Source organism: Pipra filicauda, unplaced genomic scaffold (genome assembly GCF_003945595.2).
Source record: "Pipra filicauda isolate LSUMZ 115617 unplaced genomic scaffold, ASM394559v2 scaffold722_size180822_pilon, whole genome shotgun sequence".
Lineage (NCBI taxonomy): Eukaryota > Metazoa > Chordata > Aves > Passeriformes > Pipridae > Pipra > Pipra filicauda.
Genome location: NW_024104890.1, coordinates 142813 through 163386, shown reverse-complemented (window position 1 = coordinate 163386; position 20574 = coordinate 142813). Strand labels below are relative to the sequence as shown.

Genomic DNA, 20574 nt, shown 5'->3' with positions numbered 1-20574 from the left:
TAAATGGGGATAAATAGTGATAAATGGTGAGAAATATTGATAAATGGGGATAAATATTGATAAATGGTGAGAAATGGTGAAAAATGGTGAGAAATGGTAATAAACAGTGATAAATGATGATAAATGGTGAGAAACATGGATAAATAATTAATTTTCAGCCAGTTTTCAGCAGCCCCCACTCCCTGAGGTGGCTGAGGGGAGCCTGGTCCTGCAGAGCCTGGCTTAAATCCCTCAGCTGTGCTCAGGGGAGGCAGAATAAACACAGGGAGCCTGAAAAAAAAGGATGGAAAGGGATTTTTTTGGTGATAGGACAAGGGGGAGTGGCTTCAAACTGAAAGGGAGCAGAGTTTTTATAACTTCCAGGGACAAAGTTCTTCCTTCAGGATTGGGATACAAGGTGGGTTTGGAAGTTGGGTGAAGCCAAGGTGGTACTTTGGCATCTCAGGGGGTCTTTGATGCCCCAAATTCAGTGCCCTGAGCACCCAGAGGTGCCCAACAGGCAGGGAACCCCCTCTGGAGCAGAGGGATTTCTCCCTGGAAAAGGCTGAGTGTGAGGAGAACAGGCCAAGGAGGGATTTCCCTTGTGGGAGAGAAGGGAATGGAGACAGGGGAGGGCCCCAAAATGTGCTGATTTTCCTGGAGAATAAACACAGGGAGCCTGAAAAAAAGGATGGAAAGGGATTTTTGTGGTGATAGGACAAGGGGAGTGGCTTCAAAGAGGGAGCAGAGTTTTTATAACTTCCAGGGACAATCTTCCTTCAGGATTGGGATACAAGGTGGGTTTGGAAGTTGGGTGAAGCCAAGGTGGTACTTTGGCATCTCAGGGGGTCTTTGATGCCCCAAATTCAGTGCCCTGAGCACCCAGAGATTGAGATCCTGCCCAACAACCTCTGGAGCAGAGGGATTTCTCCCTGGAAAAGGCTGAGTGTGAGGAGAACAGGCCAAGGAGGGATTTCCCTTGTGGGAGAGAAGGGGATGGAGACAGGGAAGGGCACAAGGAACATCCCAGGAAGCACAAGGAGCTCGTTGCTGGGAAGGTTTGGAGCTGCTGAAGAGGATGTGGAGCCTGAGGGCAGCAAAGCAAAGAGCTGGGGAAAAGGAGAACGTGGAATGAACACGGATTTTCCACATATTTCCCACATATTACGTGTCCTGGTCTGGACCTTGACGGTTTCCAGATGTTTTCCCTCCGGTGCCAGCAGGATTCCTGCCTGTGTTGTCCTGGGAGCCAGTCCTGGCCATCCCCTGGCTCCAAGACCTCTTTTCTCTGGGATTGAAAACCCCTTTTTCCTTGGGCAATAATGCTTCCCATTCCCTGGGATTAAAAACCCTTTTCCCTTGGGTAAAAATGTTTCCCATTCCCTGGGATTAAAAACCCTCTTTCCTTGGGTAATAAGGTTTCCCATTCCTCAGGATTAAACCCCCATTTTTTTGGGAGAACCTCATTTTTTCCCATTTGGGAAACCCCAATGTTTCCCGTTCCCTGGGCTTAAAAACCCTTTTTCCTTGGGCAAAAATGATTCCCATTCCCTGGGATTAAAACCCTTTTTCCTTGGGCAAAAATGTTTTCCCTTCCCTGGGATTAAAACCCTTTTTCCTTGGGCAAAAATGATTCCCCTTCCCTGGGATTAAAACCTCTTTTCCTTGGGTAATAAAGTTTTCCATTCCTTAAGATTAAAACCCCATTTTCCTTGGCTATTTATGTTTCCCATTTCCTGGGATTAAAAACCCTTTTCTCCTGGGCAATAATGTTTCCCATTCCCTGGGATTAAAAGCCCGTTTTCCCAGGATAATAAGGTTTCCCATTTCCAACCAAGCAGCCTCTCTGCTGGGAATCCGTTCCCTCCCCGTCCCGACGGGTGTCAGGAGGAATGTTGGGAAGGCATTCCCAAGCCGGAGGTGGAGCCAGGCAGCCGGGAAAGTGGCTCCCAGGGATGCCCGGGCCTGCCAAAAACAAGGATCGGGGAAAATCACCCACCTGGGAGGGAAGAGGCGACAGGGAAGGGCACTGGGATTGCCGGGGAAAAGCAGCGGGATCACGATGGGAAGCTGGGCCGAGCCCGGGGGTGCGAAGCACCAGCAGAGGGAAAAGCTGGATGAGCCTGGTTTGTGCGGAAAGGGAGCTCCACTGACCACGTCCCGCGGGCTCTCCGGGAATTTTGGGACGGCGGGAGCCGAATTCCATGGAGACACGTGCGAGGGCAGCCGCCCTGGAGCCGCCGGGGAGCTCCACTCCGGGGGGCGGGAATGTTTTTTTTTTGGGATCTCCGGCTGGCTCGAGGCAGGGTTTTGAGATGCAGATCGAGCTGCGGGGGGTGGGTGGGACCCCTGAGACTGTGAAATTCCAGCCGTTGGGATAACAAAGGGTACGAAGGAGGGGTCAGCGGCCACGTGGAAGGGCGCCGGGAGACACGGATCCGTGAGGAAGAGCGGGACGGGAGCACGGGGAGACTGAAGGTATAAATCCCAGGGCTTCCTTCGGCAGCTCGGGCTCTTCCCGCGTTTCCAGCCCCGGGAACGAGGTGTTGATGGAATCTGGGGCTGCACCGCGATGGAACCGGGAAGGAAACTTGGGAGATTTGGGGTGTGGGGGGGAGTCCTGGAGCAGGTCATGGAGCTGCTGTTGGGAAGGGGCTGCGATCCCAGCAGGGAAAATCTGCGAGGCTGGCGTTGGGATGGCCAGGGAGGCTTGGGAATGGTGGGGCTGGGAAGTTTTCCCGACGGGTTTTCGGCAGGATCAGCTTTGGGAAATCCCCCCGTTCTTTATTCCTGCCCCCGGGGGGGGGGTGTTTGTGTCCCTCATCCCGGAGCTGGAGCTGCTGGAAGTTGGGTGTGAGCAGGGACACAACCCCAGCGAGCTGTAAATGGTGCTGCTCCCTACATTTAAACGAGTTTAAAAGGAAAAAAAAACCCACCACAGATTCCACGTATTTTAGAGCTCTGAAATGCTGGATTTAATGGGAATTTGTGGAGCGAAGGGTCTTGGACCACTCTGTGAGCCATCTCCCCCTGGAATTTCCTGCAGGACGGGGCTGGCTGATACAACACCAGCCTTTCCACCTCGGTTTAATTCACCTTAATTCACTCTTTTTGACTCCCACTCGCAGCTCTTTCTCACCCTCAGCAGTCCCAAACATCCCCCAAAACCGGGACATCTCCCAGCCGGGGGTTCTGGAGCTTCTCGTGCTCGAGGGAGGTGATTTGGGGGGGGGGGTAAAATTCAACCCTTTTTAACTTTCCCCCCCCCCCTTTCGCAGCGGAAAAACGCGCTCCGAGGGCCATCAGGAAGTACGGCGACAAGAGGGACATCCCCTGGAAAGTGGCCTCCCTCCTGCCGGGGCTCCGCTACGCCCTGCGGAAAGCCGGGAGCTGCCCCTGGAATGACTCGGTCAGCGCCAGCACGCGGATCAAGCAGCACTTCCAGGAATACGCGAAGCTGGGGCAGGACCCGGAGCCCGAGGGCGGCGACCACCTGAGCCTTCCCCCCGCAGAGGAGGGATCCAACCCCTTCCAGAGATTCCCGGAGAAGTCCCTGTGCCAGCTGCGGCACTACCTCCTCAACCCCAAGAACTACACCCTGAAGCTGTCGGCGGCCACCGGCTGCTTGAAGGGGGACGGGCAGTCCCTGCTCGGCGCTGCTGCTGCTCCTGCCCCGCCTGCCGCTCCCAGGAGGGAATCCCCCAATTCCCAGGGCGGGGCAGAGCCCGAGGGAGATCCCAGCGATCCCTGGGGGGAGCAGGGAAGGAGGAAATCCACCCGGCTCCTCATGAGCAGGAAGAGGGGCTCGGCGGAGGCTGCCGCGGGAGACGATGGCCGGAGCGCCAGGAGGAAATCCAGCGCCGCTCCCTCTCCCAAAAGGCCGGGATCCACAGGGAATTCCAAGGGGTCCTTGCTTAAGTTGGCCAACCTGCAGCTTCCACACGGGAGGAAAAGAGGTAAGGGCTGGATAGACAGGGCTGACTTCATCCAGGTGGGATAGTCGGGGGTCGCTTGGAGTCATCCCAAGGGCTGACTTCGTCCAGGTGGGATACTTGGAGTGCACTTGGAGTCATCCCAAGGGGCCCAGAGCTCCTGGCAGCATCCAAACAAATCTGGGGTGGTTTTTCCACAGCCTCTGGTTCTCCTGGGAAGGAGAACTGAAGGAAAAACGGAGGGAACCCAGGGAATGTCAGTGAAGGTGCCTGAGAGTGGGTGTTGTTCCCTTCCTTTGCTTCCAGGTGACAGGGACATCATCAGGTCATGGCAGTGAATGTATTACCAAGTGATTATTTATTTATTGTTTATTTATTACCATTTATTTATTACCAAATGATTATTGATTTATTATTTATTTTTGACCATATATTAATAGATCAGAGCAGGATGATGAGAAGTGAAACAAATCATACAAACACCTCTCCCCTTCCCAGGCTTGATTTTATTCCTGATTCCTCTTTAGTCTTTGCCATCCCCCAAGGTACCCAGAGCTCCTGGCAGCATCCAAACAAATCTGGGGTGGTTTTTCCACAGCCTCTTGTTCTCCTGGGAAGGAGAAGTGAAGGAAAAAAAGAGGGAACTCAGGGAATGTCAGTGAAATGCCTGAGAGTGGATGTTGTTCCCTTCCTTTGCTTCCAGGTGACAGGGGCATCATCAGGTCATGGCAGTGAATGTATTACCAAATGATTATTTATTTATTGTTTATGTCTGACCATTTATTTATTACCAAATGATTATTTATTATTTATTTATGACCATATATTAATAGATCAGAGCAGGATGATGAGAAGTGAAACAAATCATACAAACACCTTCCCCCTTCCCAGGCTTGATTTTATTCCTGATTCCTCTTTAGTCTTTGCCATCCCCCAAGGTACCCAGAGCTCCTGGCAGCATGCAGACAAATGTGTGGTGGTTTTTCCACAGCCTCTGGTTCTCCTGGGAAGGAGAACTGAAGGAAAAAAAGAGGGAACTCAGGGAATGTCAGTGAAATGCCTGAGAGTGGGTGTTGTTCCCTTCCTTTGCTTCCAGGTGACAGGGGCATCATCAGGTCATGGCAGTGAATTTATTACCAAATTGTTATTTATTTATTGTTTATTTATTACCATTTATTTATTACCAAATGATTATTTACTTATTTATTATTTATTTTTGACCATATATTAATAGATCAGAGCAGGATGATGAGAAGTGAAACAAATCATACAAACACCTTCCCCCTTCCCAGGCTGAACTTTATTCCTGATTCCTCTTTAGTCTTTGCCATCCCCCAAGGTGCCCAGAGCTCCTGGCAGCATCCAAACAAATCTGGGGTGGTTTTTCCACAGCCTCTGGTTCTCCTGGGAAGGAGAACTGAAGGAAAAATGAGGAAACCCAGGGAATGTCAGTGAAATGCCTGAGAGTGGGTGTTGTTCCCTTTGCTTCCAGGTGACAGGGACATCATCAGGTCATGGCAGTGAATTTATTACCAAATTGTTATTTATTTATTGTTTATTTATTACCATTTATTTATTACCAAATGATTATTTACTTATTTATTATTTATTTTTGACCATATATTAATAGATCAGAGCAGGATGATGAGAAGTCAAACAAATTATACAAACACCTTCCCCCTTCCCAGGCTTGATTTTATTCCTGATTCCTCTTTAGTCTTTGCCATCCCCCAAGGTGCCCAGAGCAGGCAGAGACCTCCTGGCAGCATCCAGACAAATGTGTGGTGGTTTTTCCACAGCCTCTGGTTCTCCTGGGAAGGAGAACTGAAGGAAAAAAAGAGGGAACTCAGGGAATGTCAGTGAAATGCCTGAGAGTGGGTGTTGTTCCCTTCCTTTGCTTCCAGGTGACAGGGGCATCATCAGGTCATGGCAGTGAATGTATTACCAAATTATTATTTATTTATTGTTTATGTCTGACCATGTATTAGTTAATCAGAGCAGGATAATGGGAAGTCAAACAAATCCTACAAACATCTCCCCCTTCCCAAGGTGCCAGAGCTCCTGGCAGCATCCAAACAAATCTGTGGAAATGTTTCCTCAGTCTTTTGTTCTCCTGGGAAGGAGAACTGAAGGAAAAAAAGAGGGAATCCAGGGAATGTCAGTGAAATGCCTGAGAGTGGATGTTGTTCCCTTCCTTTGCTTCCAGGTGCCAGGGACACAAGCCCTGGATTTATTCCCGTTATTAAATCCGAGCAGGATAATGAGAAGTCAAACAGATCTTACAGACACCTCCCCCCTTCCCAGGCTGAACTTTATCCCTGATTCCTTCATAATCTGCCTTTTTAACACGTTCCAACCCTCGAGGCTTGTCCTCCCTCTCCCCCCTGTCCCAGGTGCCGAGGTCCTGTCCGCCAAAATCGTCCGCAAATCCCCGGAGAAGCCCGCGGAGAAGGGAAACGACGCTCCCGACATTCCCAATTCTCCCGACGCTCCCGATCCAGCAGCAAAGAGAGCGAGGACTGCGGAGAGCCCAGACACCCCCAGTCCTGTTCCCGACCCCATTCCCATTCCCGTGGAGGTGCCTCGTGCCGAGAGAGCCCCGACTCCGGTGAAAAACAAGGAGCAGGAAAGTCCGGAGCGCGACCCGTCCCAAGCTCAAGGCGACGACGGCCGAGCGGGAAGCGGTGAGAGTTCCGTGGTTTCCCTTGGGAAATCGTTCCCTCAAAAGGCTGAGGTGGTGGCAGGGAGAGGACAAGGGGATAAGGATTTTAACTGGAAGAGGCTAAATATTGGGATATTGGGAAGGAATTCCCGGTGGTGCTGGCGCAGGGCGCCCAGAGGAGCCGTGGTTGCCCCTGGATCCCTGGAAGTCTCCAAGGCCGGGTTGGACTGGGCTTGGAGTAAGGTGGGATTGTGGAGTGTGTCCCATGGTTCCATGATCCAGCCCTGCCCTCGTGGGGTTCCCAGAGCGGATCTGGGATCCTTCCAGCAGGAATGTGTTGGGTGGGTCCTGCTGAATCCCAGGATGTGCCAAAAATGCCACATCAGAGCGTTCAGCGGGAAGAAAATGCTCCATTCCCGTGTCTCACCCTCCAGGAAATTCCAGGTGATTTAGGAACTTTTAGGACAGCTCTGGTTTAATGAGGTTTTACCGGAAGGGAGATTTTTGTGCTGGTTTTTAATCCCTCCTTTAATGGCCCCACACTGGTTTTACGACCTCGGGCCTGGAGCTGCAGTGAGGGGGCATTTTTGACACCAAAAACTAAATGAACTCCCATTTCCGTGCTCTGGCTGCCTTTGGGAACCCCCAGGTTTCTCTGTGTGTGTGCTCAGGGCTGTGTTATGAACAAATCATACACATTTTCTCTGCTTTAGAGGGGTTTTTTTAATAACTGAATGATTGGATGAATCACACGGAGTTTATCTCGTGAATGGAGTCTATTTGTTGCAAATGCTCCAACCACAAGAAAAACTTTAGGCAAAATCAGAGTGATGAAGGAAACCTAAAACATCTCGGGTTGTATTTAAGTGGCTGAGGGAGATTTTTGTTCCCTGTGGGTGCCAGGCCTTTTATTTCTTTCCTGAAGTCACTGGGATCCAGATTCCCAGCTCTGGGTCATTTCCCAGTAGCCACGACCTCCATGCCCATGGAGATGTTTTAAGTGTGAGAAATTCATGTTCATAGAATCACAGAATCCCAGAATCAGCTGGGTTGGAAGGGACCTCTGAGATCATCCAGCCCAACCCTTGATCCAACCCCGCCGTGGTTCCCAGCCCATGGCACTGATGCCACATCCAGTCTGTCCTTAAACACCTCCAGGGATGGAGAATCCCCCACTTCCCTGGGCAGCCCATTCCAATGGCTGAGCACCCTCTCTGCAAAGAAATTCTTGTTGGAAAGACCCCTTTTTCCTGCCAGGCTGGATCCAGGGGCTGATTGCAAGGGGCTGAGGTTGCCCAAGGCCAAGGGCCGGGTCCTGCCCTTTGGCCACAAGAAGCCCCTGCAGCTGCAGGCTGGGCCAGAGGGGCTGGAGAGCAGCCAGGCAGGAAGGGAGCTGGGAGTTGGGCTGGGCAGGGAGCTGAAGAGGAGCCCGAGTGTGCCCAGGGGGGCAAGAGGGCCAAGGGCTGCTGGGCTGGCTGAGGAAGAGTGTGGCAGCAGGAGCAGGGCAGGGCTTGTGCCCCTGGGCTGGGCGCTGGGGAGGCCACCCCTGGAGTGCTGTGTCCAGCTCTGGGCCCTGAGCTCAGGAAGGCCCTGGAGGGGCTGGAGCAGGGGCAGAGAAGAGCAGCGAGGCTGGGGAAGGGACTGGAGCCCAAGTGCTGGGAGGAGAGGCTGAGGGAGCTGGGGGGGCTCAGCCTGGAGAGGAGGAGGCTCAGGGGAGACCTCCTCACTCTCTGCAACTCCCTGCCAGGAGGGGGGAGCCGGGGGGGGTCGGGCTCTGCTCCAGGGAACCAGCAGTAGGACAAGAGGGCTCCGCCTCAAGCTGTGCCAGGGGAGGTTTAGGTTGGATATCAGGAAGAATTTCTTTGCAGAGAGGGTGCTCAGCCTTTGGAATGGGCTGCCCAGGGAAGTGGGGGATTCTCCATCCCTGGAGGTGTTTAAGGACAGACTGGATGTGGCATCAGTGCCATGGACTGGGAACCACGGCGGGGTTGGATCAAGGGTTGGGCTGGATGAGCTCGGAGGTCCCTTCTAACCTGACTGATTCTGTGATTCTATGATTTATTTGATGTTTATTCACCCCTTAACTTCTCTTTCCTCACACAGAGTTGCAGGAGCCACTCCCCGACCTCCCAGCCCAAGTCTCTCCCCAGTCCCACGGAGAGCAGAGCCAAGGGAACGAGTTTTATCCGGCTGAGCTCGGGAACGAGTGCGACTCTCACGGGCTGAACCTGCTGGCTGACCTGGCCCTGGGCTCCTGCGTGTCCCTCTACATCCCCCAGGACACGGAGGGGACCCCTGTGTCCCCCAGCACCGAGGTGGTCCCTGTGCCCTCCAGTGCTGAGGTGATCCCTGTGCCCTACAGCCCTTCCAGCGACTCCTCCCAGGACGATGAGGGGATCTCGGTGTCCTACAGCTCTGGGATGGTCCCTGTGTCCCACAGAACTGGGGTGACCCCCGTGTCCCACAGAACTGAGGTGACCCCTGTGTCCCACAACTGTGGGGTGATCCCCGTGTCCCACAGAACTGAGGTATTCACTGTGTCCCACAACTCTGGGGTGATCCCCGTGTCCCACAGAACTGAGGTATTCACTGTGTCCCACCGCACCGGGGTGATCCCTGTGTCCCACAGCACTGGGGTGATTCTTGTGTCCCACAGCACCGAGGTGATCCCTGCATCCCACAGTACTGGGGTGATCCCTGTGTCCCACAGCACCGAGGTGATCCCTGCATCCCACAGCACTGGGGTGATCCCTGTGTCCCACAGCACCGAGGTGATCCCTGCATCCCACAGCACTGGGGTGATCCCTGTGTCCCACAGCTCTTCCAGTTACTCCCCCCCAGACACTGAGGTGATCCTGGTGTCCCAGAGCCCTTCCAGCGACTCCCCCCAGGACTCCGAGGTGATCCCGGTGTCCCACAGCACTGAGGTGATCCCCGCGTCCTCCAACCCTTCCGGCGACTCCCCCCAGGACGCCGAGGACGCTGAGGTGATCCCTGAGGCGATCCCGGTGTCCCTGAGCCCTCCCAGTGCCTCCCCCCAGGAGCAGCAGGGCCGTCCCCAGCTCAGATCCCCGCGTGCTGCTCCCGCTCCCGACCCCAAGCACCAGCGGCCTGGAAGACGAACCGCCTCCACCGGGAGGGCGGCACCCAACCAGGCCCTTCCCGCCGCGGGAAAACCGGGATCCAACGCAGGAAAACCGGGATTCAACGGCTCCACCGCCGCCACCGCCGCTCCCAGGGAGAGAACCTCCGGAATTCCCAGCCAGAGCGGCGTGAGGCCGGGATGGGCCGGGGAGAGGCAGCACTGCGCCGTGGCCCTGGAGCACTCCTACGCCATGGTGGGCCCGCCGGAGCTGCGCAGGAGAGGCACCAATCCCCCAGGAACGAGTCCCCCGGGAACGAATCCCCCAGGAACGCCCACCTCCGGAGCGGCCCCCGCCCAAAACGGCACCGGGAGAGCCCGGGCGGGCCCGCTGGTGGGGAAGGTGCTGCCGTTCCGGCGCCAGCCCGGCGGGTCCCGCCCGCCCTGGGTCCCCGAGGGCACGAGGAGCAGGACGGGCTCAGCCAGGGACAAGGAGGACTTCGCCAAGTGCCACACGGTGAGGGCGCGGGGCAAGTCCCTGAAGGTGACGCTCCAGTGGGACGGGCACTACGCCCACAACCTGGACACCCGCTACACCAACAACATCCTGGAGAGATCCGTCATCCGCGCCCTGCACGGGTGAGTCGGCCCGGGGTCTGGAAAAGCCTTGGGGAAGGGGTTGGAGTTGCTCTTTGGTTTTTTGTTTTTGCTCGGTGCGGGAATGGGTTTTACTCCCCCTGCTCGGTTGGGTGGGTTTTCCCTGGAGAAAAGGAGGGATTTGGGAGGGGGGTGGGGGGTGACAAGTTGGATGTGACCAGCTCAGAAATCCACCTGTGTTCTGGGCTGATCCCACAGCCAGGGGAGGGGGGATTCTGCCCCTCTGCCTGGAATCCAGCCCTGGGGAACAGCAGGAGGACATGGAGCTGCTGGAGCAAATCCAGAGGAAGCCATGGATCTGCTCCCAGGGCTGGATCCCTCTGCTCTGGAGCCAGGCTGGGAGAGCTGGGAATGTTGATCTTGGAGAAGAGAAGGCTCCAGGGAGAGCTGAGAGCCCCTTCCAGGGCCTAAAGGGGCTCCAGGAGAGCTGGAGAGGGACTGGAGACAAGGCCTGGAGGGACAGGACACAGGGAATGGCTTCCCAGTGCCAGAGGGCAGGGTTAGGTGGGATATTGGGAAGGAGGCTAGGAGGGTGGTGAGGGGCTGGAATGGATTTCCCAGAGCATCTGTGGCTGCCCCTGGATCCCTGGAAGTGTCCCAGGCCAGGCTGGGCTTGGAGCAACCTGGTCCAGGGGGATTGGACAAGATTACGCTGAGAGGTCCCTCCCAACCCAAACCATTCCATGATTCCCGTGGCTCTGCAGCCAGAATTGGCCCCCAAAGCCACCACCCCAAGTCCTCCAACCAACCCTTGGGATCCTCTACTTTTACTTTCATTTCCTTTTAAAAAAAAAAAGCTGGAAACACCCTCAGCCGATCCGTAGCCGGCGATCCCCGGCTCCCTCGGCGCCGAGCCCACGACGGAGACATTCCAAGCGTGTGTTTTCCCTTTTCCCAGGCCCTGGGACTGCAGCCTCCCCGAGACCGTGGAGGACATGAAGCTGATCCTGCACACGTGGGTGGCCCTGTTCTACAGGAGGCCCTCGGCGCAGCTCAACAGCTCGCGGAAGGTGGTGGAGCACCGCGACCCCAAGAAGTACGTCCTGCTCAACAGCTCCAACTGCTTCTGGGACCTCAGCGACGACGACCTCGAGCCCCGCGGCCGCAAGACGTGCCCGGCCGACTCCAGGTCCGACCCCGACCAGACTCCCAGCAGCTCCGTGGATCCCGGCACTCCCAGAAAAGGGTCTTCCCGCCGGGAGAAGGGCCGGCCGCACTTGCGGTTGCGGAGCTACGCCAACGGCGCTGCCGGAGGTGTGGACAGCACGGTGTCCTCCTCCTCCGGGGAGCTGCCCGGCGAGGAGGAGGAGCCTTCCTCCACCAGCTGTCCGGAGAGCGTTCCCGAGGGCGTTCCCAGCGCCGAGGAGAGCCTGGATGAGGGAGAGGGGCAGCCAGGAATCTCCGAGGACGTCTCGAGTGTCACCGCGGTGAGTGTGGGGTCGGGGAGGACACAGCTCAGCGAGGCACATTCCTGCTCCCGCTCCCAGAGGAGTGGGATGGATGTCCTGCTTTGGGGCTCTCCTGGAGGCAGGGAATGCGTGTCCCAAATATCCTCCAGGATTTATTCGGGACACGCTTGGAGCCACCCATAAAAGAAGCTTTCAGGCCACAGTCCAGCTGTGGGTGTTCCTCTTGGATTGAGTTGGCATTCCCAGCCTCTGGCATGAGCTGCCTATCCCTATCCAGGGGAGCAGGGCCTTTATATGGATGCTCTCCAAGAATCCCAAAGAACTGAATGCCTGTTCCTGGTTGGAGTGTGAGCTCAGGCAAGGTGTGAGCCTGAGGGAAGAGAGGAACCACAAACATCCCGTCCCATTCCCAGGCAGGGAATCCTTTGCAGCGTCCCCCTCATCCCTGTGGGGAGATCCATTAATATTCCATTCTGGAGAGAGCTTTTCAATCCAATTTTTGCCGTTCCTCCAGCCTGCAGAGGGTCAGGAGTGGATAAACACAAACCAGGGGCATTTTTCAAGCCTGAATTCCGGGCCTAAAATCTTTAATTTAAAACTTCTGCTCCGAACAAAGGAGCAGCTCCCACAGGAAAAATCCCGGGGTTTTTTGGTTGGTTGGTTGTTTATTTTTGCTCCTCCTGCAGGGGCATCTCAGCCCCTGTGTTTGCCTCCCGTGAGGAATAATAACCTCTGGATTGTGTCATTCCAGGAGGAGCCGCCGGATGCTGCGATCACCCCCAGCCCTTCCGAGGAGCCGGGACGTGCCAGCGAGCGCCCGGCCGTGCCAGGCATGGAAAACTCCCGCAGCCTGGCCCCCAATTCCAGTGCAGCTCCGTGCACAGACAGCCAGGGTGGAATTCCAAGAGATGGGGAGCAGCAGGAGAGGGAGCGGGAGGCAGGAGCAGGGCGTGGTTCTCCCAGGGATTCGGAGAGCGCGGGAGATGCCGGACACGGCACGGAGGTTGAGGACAGCAGGGACAGCAGCCGGGCCACCAGTGATCCATGGGATTCCATGCCCTTGGAAGCGAGTCCTGGAAGTGCGAGCCATCCACGACGTGCCCGCGATTCCGTGCCCTTGGAAGCGAGTCCCCGGAGTGCAAATCTTGCCGGAGCCAGCAAGGAAGGGCTGGAATCACAAGACCCCTTCGGACACCTGGAGAAAGAGGAGGGAGAGTTGGAGGAGGACAAGGAGGAGAACGAAGAGGACTTTGAGGAAGTCCTGGGGTCTGTGGATTTGGTGTTGTCCGAGAGCAGTGACACCGAGATGGAGAGCGAGCACAGCGACCAGAAAACAGGGAGTTCCCCACTTCCAGAGGACTTCGGTGCTCCCGGAGAGGACTCTGTGCCCAGCCCCTCCTCCTTGGCATCGCCCTGCTTGGGCAGCTCCACACTGATGATGTCTGACGGGACTTGGACTGGGAGTTGGAGCGGGATTGACTCTCCAGGGCTTCCTGGGGAGAGGGCACCGAGCGTGGATGAACCCCCGGAGCCCTGGGATGCTCCGGCCACTCCGTGTTCGGAGACAGGTGGTGTTGGTGTGGCCAGTCCAGCCCATGTGGGGTCACCCCGGGACAGTGGGGAGATGATCCCGCCTGATCCAGGCCTTTTCCATGGGGCACAGCCAGACAGTGTTACAGGCAGCCCAGAACCTGCTGGAGAGACACTCGGGAATGACTTGGAGCAGAAAGACAGGAATCATGTGACCGCTGAAGAAAGGTGGGAATCTTCAGATGTGAGGTCACCCCGTGACAGTGGAGCGACATTCCCACCTGATCCAGGCCTTTTCCATGAGGCACAGCCAGTCTGTGGAGCTGCTGGAGAGACGCTTGGGAATGACTTGGAGCAGAAAGACAGGGATCACATGCCCACTGAAGAAAGGTGGGAATCTTCGGATGTGGGGTCGCCCCGTGACAGTGGAGAGACATTCCCACCTGATCCCGGCCTTTTCTATGGAGCACAGCCAGACAGTGTTACAGGCAGCTCTGGAGCTGCTGGAGAGACACTCGGGGATGACTTGGAGCAGAAGGACAGGGGTCACGTGCCCGCTACCGGGAACAGGGATGGCCTGGAGTCCCCACACAGCCAGGGACTGGCACTGCCCTTGTCCCCTCACTCCAACTCTGCCTACCTGATGTCTCCTGATGGATCCATCGATCCCAGAGCTGCTCCAGAGGACCAGGAGACCACGGCAGGCTTCCCGTCGCCGTCACGGCGCGACCTGGGCAGGAGCAGCTGCTTTTCCCGGGAACAGGGAGATGATGTCGGTGCTGATCCTGGGGAGCCAAACCAGGAAAGGAGCGAGGTTTTGGGGGAAGAGCCTGGCAGCCCTTGTTCCAACGGCACAGGAATGCCGGATGATCCCATGGGAGCAGGTGGTGGCCAGGACTTCCCCTTGGACTACAGAGCCGCGGGAGGTGATCCCGGGGCTGGGGAGGGTGAGGATGTGTGTCCTGGTGCAGAGAATTCCCCCAGGAGCGACAGAACAGACATGGAGATGGGGGGTGACACTCCACAGGAGCCAGAGATGCCTCTCCATCCCCCCCTGGAGTCAGAGCCCTCCTCCTTGGAGAGGGAAGGGATGTCAGCCCTGGAGGAGCTCCCCGGGCAGCGACGGAGCTTCCCACACAGCCCCTCCCCATCCAGCCCTGGATACTCAGCTCCTGCTTCTCCTGCTTATCAGGAAGACACAGAACCCCCCAGCTCGGAGCAGAGCCCGTGGGAGCCAGCCCTGGGCCAGCCCTGGAATTCCTGGGAGGAAGGAGGTGCTCCAGAGGGGAGTGTGGGTGCCCGGAGCCTGGAGGGCTCCGTAAATCCCAGATGTTCCGGAGGGGTGATAAGATACCCGGCTCCGCGCCCCGCGGGGCGGGCACGGGGCTCCCCTGTGGATGTGCTTCCAAGGGAGCCAAGATCCAGGTCTCCTCCTCCTCCACACAGTCTCCAGGATGGTCTCCACGGCACCGAGCCGGGCTCAGTCCTGGATGTGTATCCCGGGATGGTCCCTCCCGGCACGGATTCGGCTCCGGACGATGCCTCGTGGTCCTGCTCCCCCTGTGCCAGCCCCGGGAGCCAAAGGGAGGAGCCCATCCCACCTGAGGACTGGGAAGAAGGAAGAAGCATCCTCTTTTCCAGTGCTCCATCTTCTCCAGAGGGGGATTTGCTCGATCCGTGGCACGAGCCCCACTCTGCGTGGGAGGACAGCGGATCCGAGGAATTCCCTGATCCCGGGGATGAGGAATCCGAGGCATTCCCTGATCCATACCGTGCCAGCAGGGACATGGGACCCGAGGCATTCCCTGATCCACACCGTGCCAGCGCAGAGGTGGAGGAGGGGGAAATCCTCACTTCCCCCATCCCTGCGTTGCCGTTCCGCGAGCACAGGGACCCCTCTGGAGAAAGGCTGGAGTTCAGCGACGCTGAGGACGCTTTGGACACGTTCCCGAGGGCACAGCAGCTCCTCAGCAGGGACACACGCAGGGCCGTGGCCTTTCAAGATCCATTGGACCTTTCATCCAGCGACTCCGAGCAGGAATACTTTGGGAGGAACCCACGCCCCCCACTTCCAGCCAGGGCTTCCCGCGGCGCGAGATCCGTGGATGCCGCAGGCACCAGGACAAACGGCAACGACTCCTCCGTGGAGGGGCAGGGAGACGACTGGGGCCAGGGGCTCCCCAGGGATTCCCGGCGCTCCGTGATCACCCGGCACCGCCGGGAGAGGCCTGGGAGTTCCCAGACTCCGAGGAGGCGGCGCCGCCGCCCGGGGGAGTCCCATTTGTTACGGAACAACTTGCTGGGCGACTGGAGGGGCTCCGAGGAGCTCACCCAGAACACCCTGGACATGGAGTGTCTCCGTTTCCATTATAAGCTAAACCAGGTCCTTGGGAATAGGAAACCGCCCTTTTCTACCTCCGAGAGCATCTTCCCAAGAGACTTTTCCCGGCGGGACCCTCCGGCCCCGCCGTCCGCACGGGGCAGGAGCCCCTTGCAGGTGACCATCCCACCCTCACACACGTGGCCGGGCCGGAGCAGATCCCACCGGCAGAGGGGCTGGCACGACGAGGACACCCCCGGGGACACCAGGAGGAGATCCCCATCCCGCTCCCGACCCCCCTTCCGCCTCGGGAAGCTCCGCCAGGACGGCCGGCCGCTGGATTCTCCGGGGGACGTCACCGTCGTCCTGGACGAGTATTCCGAGTTGCCGAGGGTGGTGCTGAGCAGGGCGGACGCCGGGAAGGAGGGCGGAGGGCACGGAGAGCCCCGGGATGCGGGGCCGGGCCCGTCCCGGCGCGGGAGGCCGGCGGCCTTCCAGGGCATGATCGGGGAGCTGTGCGGGGCCCTGCGCTCCCACCTGCGCCGCGTGGCCTCCGAGGCCTCCACGCACCCGGGAATGTTCTACCTGGTGGAGACGGGCAAGGAGCCGTTCTTCGAGAGGGTGAAGGTAAGAGGAGACCCCCCCCGGAGAGGGATGGGGGGAACTGAGGGGCAGGGAGAGGTGGCACGGCCTGGCACGGGCAGTTTGGGTAGGCAGGAGCTGCCTCTGCCACTGCCCAGGAGTCATTGGGGGTGGGTAACGCCCTTAAGGTGGAGTCATCCTGGAATTGTGAAATGGATTGGCTTGGAAAAGAGCTTCAAGGTCATCCAGACCCCTGCCGTGGGCAGGGGCACCTCCCGCTATCCCAGGTTGCTCCAGCCTGGCCTTGGACACTTCCAGGGATCCAGGGGCAGCCACAGCTTCTCTGGGAAATCCAGTCCCTCCCCACCCTCTCAGCCAGGAATTCCTTCCCAATATCCCACCTAAAATGACTCTCTTTGAGTTTCAAGTCCAACTATTAACCCAGCACTGCCCCATGTCCCCAGGTGCCACATCCACAGGGATTTTAAATCTCTCCGGGGATGGGTGCTCCACCCCTGCCCTGGGCAGCCCCTTCCAATGCCTGGCAACCTTTTTTGGTGACAAAATTTTCCCTGATGTCCAACCTCAACCTCCACTGGCACAGCTTGAGGCCATTCCTTCTTAATCCTGCCAGCTGAACATCCCCCGGGCCAAAGCAGGGAGTGGGAGTTCAGGCAGCCCAGGCTGGGAATTCTGGGAAGGGGGATTCCACGGGGGGATTAGCAAAGAGGCCCCATCCATGTGAGAGGCTCCATGTGGTTTTCCAAAAGGTTTTTAGGGATGAAGGTCAGTGGTTTCTTCACTGGGTGGAGCCCCAGCAGTGCTTGGACAGCCACCATCCCATCCCACCCGCAGTGCCAGGACAGCCACCATCCCATCCCATCCCATCCCATCCCTTCCCATCCCATCCCATCCCTCTCCCCGTGTTCCCGTGTGTGCCCGGAGATGTTCCCATGCCAGCCTGAGGAGGGTTTCTGTTGCAGGCCCTGCTGAGGAAGGAGGGTTGGGTGAGGACGGAGCCGCGGAGCTTCAGCGGGGGGAGGCGCCGGGCCGGCGACCAACTGCTCGTCATCATCCGCAACGAGGACATCTCCTCCCACATCCACACCGTAAGACCTCCATCCTGCCCCCTTCCCTTCTCCCAGCCCTGCTCTTTAATCCCTTGGGAAGGCTGGAGTAGCCCCAGCTCAGAGGAGCGAGGCCGGGCCTCTCTCCTCGGGAATGTCGGATCGCCGTATCCGCGGCTTTCTGGGCTCGGGCTGTGGGGATGGGGTGATGCAGAGAAGGTTCCCCCGGGTCTCACGGCAGCCTCTGTGCCCCGAGCAGATCCCGGGATTGCTGGAGCTGAAGCGCTGTCCCGGCGTGGTGTTTGCCGGGGTGGACAATCCCGAGGATGTCACGGGTCACACGTACCAGGAGCTGTTCCACACCGGGGGCTTCCTGGTGTCCGACCACCACGTGTTGGAATCCATGTCTCTGGGTGAGTCTTGGGCCTCTCACCTGGACACAAGCATGGTGGTGTCCCTTTCCTTCCCTTCCCTTTGACCTCATCCACTGGTTTACTGTCACATTCCCAAAACTTTCCGTCGGTCCTCTGCTCCGCCTTGCAGTGGGGAAATCCGTGCCCTGTGTTGGACATTTGGATCCCACCTGGATAACGGGTCCAGGTCAGGGGTCCCCAAAAACATCTGAGTACAGTGGAGGGTTGTACAAAGACATTCAGCCTGGAGAATCATGGAATGGGTTGGGTTGGAAGGGACCTGGAAGGGCATCTTAGCCACGGGCAGGGACACCTTCCACTATCCCTGGTTTCTCCAACCTGGCCTTGGACACTTCCAGGGATCCAGGGGCAGCCACAGCTTCTCTGGGAAATCCATTCCAGCCCCTCCCCACCCTCCCAGCCAGGAATTCCTTCCCAGTATCTAATGGAAAAGGGAGGACAAAAGAAACGGGAAGTGGCAGAGAAAACTCAGCCGCGCTCCTGGGGCTGCACAGCCAAGGGACAAGAGGTGACAGGGACAAGTTGCACTTATTTCAGGTGTTAGTGGGAATAAAATCTCCACCCAGCAAGACAAAATCCCAGTTTTCCCAACCCAGGTTGGGAGTCTCCATCCCTGGAGAGACTCCAACCTCACCCTGCTGCTCTGGTGTCCCCCCAGCCCGGCTGAAGGAGGTGGTGAAGGTGCTGGAGAAGCTCAACAGGAGCGGGAGGTGGAAGTGGCTCCTTCACTACTGGGAGAGCAAGAAGCTCCGAGGAGACCTCAGGTAACGGCTCTGCCGGGGCAGGGTGGGTTCCAACACCCCTGGGAAGTGGAGCAGCAGGAACTGGGATCTGGAGAGGATTGGGTGGGTTGGGTTCCAACACCTCTGGGAGGTGGAGGAGTAGGAACTGGGATCTGGAGAGGATGGGGCGGGTTGGATTCCAACACCCCTGGGAGGTGGAGCAGCAGGAACTGGGATCTGGAGAGGATGGGGCGGGTTGGATTCCAACACCCCTGGGAGGTGGAGCAGCAGGAACTGGGATCTGGAGAGGATGGGGCGGGTTGGATTCCAACACCTCTGGGAGGTGGAGGAGCAGAGATCTGGAGAGGATCAGCTGGGCTGAAATGTCGTCTGGGATGTGATCCCAGACCAGGCACCCTGCTGCACCTCCATGAGGGCACTTCCCTCTCTCAGGGAGTGTTACAGCCTGGAAGGGCTTGAGGAGAGGCACAGGTTTCCTTGGAGGAGCTGCACATTCCCAAAGCAAACTGAGCTCCCTCCCCACCAGCTCATCCCAGCTCCACACTCCAGGAGCTCAGAGCACCTTCCCGGGCTTCCCCCACATCCCTCTGCTGTTTCTTCTCTGTCCCATCCCAGGTGGGATTTGGGGGAGGGATGAGGAGCCTGGAGTCGGTGCAGGGGAGGAATTGCCACCACAATTCCCACCCCTGGTCCCTTTGGAGCATTGTGATGAACTCCCCTCGTCCTCCAGCTCGGAATTACCTGTGGGCTGCATCCCTCCGGGTGTGCCTGCTCCGAGTGGAGCTTTATCCATGGGCCACAGTGTCTCCAAGGATTTATTCTGCTGTGGCATAGACTGACCCACAGCCACAGCTGCCTTGAGGTGGCCCTGTTCCTTCCTGGCCTTGTATCCATGGGTGACAATTCCTGCAGCACTGGACTTGCTCCGGCATCCCTTCAGGAGTGTCCCTGCTCCAGCATGGCCTTATCCCAGGCTGAAGGCCCTGGGATTATCCAGCATGGGAAAGTGAGGAAAACTCATGGATTGGGACAAAGACAGTTTAATAGGGAAAGCAAAGCTGTCACAGCAGCAAAACCAAGGATTTCATTCCCTGCTTCCCATCCCAGGCAGGTGTTCAGGCTCCATCACAGGAACAAACAGCGTCATTCCAAACATTCCCCCCTTCCTTCTTCTCCTCCCAGCTTTAGATCCTGAGTGTGATGCCAGAGGGTCTGGAATGTCCCTCGGGATCAGCTGTCCCTGCTTGTGTCCCCTCCCAGCTCCCTGTGCCCCCCAAACCTGGTGGGGAAGGGGGAGCAGGGAAGGCCTCGGCTCTGCCAAACCCCGATTTCCCAACAGCTCCCAAACCAGACCACAGGGATAAAAATGAACCCATTCCCAGCCCAAACCAGCCCAAACCAGTACAAACCAACAGAAACCAACACAAACCAGCTCAAACCAGCACAAACCAACACACCCAGTGGGAGCTGCCTGGAGCAAGGAGTCACTTTGTCACTTTGGCCCCGTGTGGTGACACTTTGAGTGTAAAAACCCCACATGGGAGGGCAGGTCCCCCCCAGGCCGGGAAGGGGGGACAGCGGGGCAGCCCCTCACCTCTCCCTGTCCCTCTGCCAGCAGGGTGGCCCCCGATGCCCACGGGAAGCAGCTGCTCCTGAAGTGGTGCCAGGAGGAGGGGCTGGTGGAGGTGCTGCCCTTCCACGGCTGCGACTCCCCCGGCGCCCCCGAGAAGCAGCTCCTGAGGTGCCTCCTGGGGCTGCAGGTCCAGCACGTCCGGGCCAGGCTGGGCGTGTTCCTGACCCGTGAGTGTCCCACCGGGAACAGGGGCGGGAGGGGAGACCACGGGGAGGGGATGTGGGATGGGAGCTCACAGGGAATTGGGGTGAGGGATGGGGAGCTTACAGGGAAGGGAGTGTGGGATGAGTATGTCACAAGTAGGGTGTGTAGGTCACAGTTAAGGTGTGTATGTCACAGGTGAGGTGTGTATGTCACAGGTGAGGTGTGTATGTCACAGGTACAGGGTGTGTATGTCACAGGTGAGGTGTGTATGTCACAGTTAAGGTGTGTATGTCACAGGTGAGGTGTGTATGTCACAGTTCAGGTGTGTATGTCACAGGTACAGGGTGTGTATGTCACAGGTGAGGTGTGTATGTCACAGTTAAGGTGTGTATGTCACAGG

The 20574-nt window shown here is 57.6% G+C and overlaps 2 protein-coding genes across 2 annotated transcripts in view; both read left to right on the top strand.

Moving 5' to 3' along the window:
• LOC113994801 (protein TASOR-like) overlaps nucleotides 1–3608 on the top strand; it is a gene marked incomplete at its 5' end in the record, with an annotated part of 16039 nt that extends 12431 nt beyond the window's left edge. Inside the window, 2 exons of the mRNA XM_039389373.1 lie at nucleotides 3258–3534; nucleotides 3584–3608. Of these exons, the coding sequence (XP_039245307.1) occupies nucleotides 3258–3534; nucleotides 3584–3608 (302 nt within the window). The remainder of the gene's footprint in view (nucleotides 1–3257; nucleotides 3535–3583) is intronic.
• LOC113995132 lies at nucleotides 36–20537 on the top strand. The gene is made up of 10 exons (XM_039389372.1): nucleotides 36–3935; nucleotides 6305–6595; nucleotides 8677–10294; nucleotides 11211–11739; nucleotides 12473–16198; nucleotides 17137–17262; nucleotides 17480–17633; nucleotides 18313–18418; nucleotides 20016–20197; nucleotides 20512–20537. The coding sequence occupies exons 1-10, from the start codon at nucleotides 3767–3769 to the stop codon at nucleotides 20535–20537; spliced, it is 6927 nt and encodes a 2308-aa protein (XP_039245306.1). The 5' UTR covers nucleotides 36–3766.
• The last annotated feature ends 37 nt before the right edge of the window (nucleotides 20538–20574 follow it).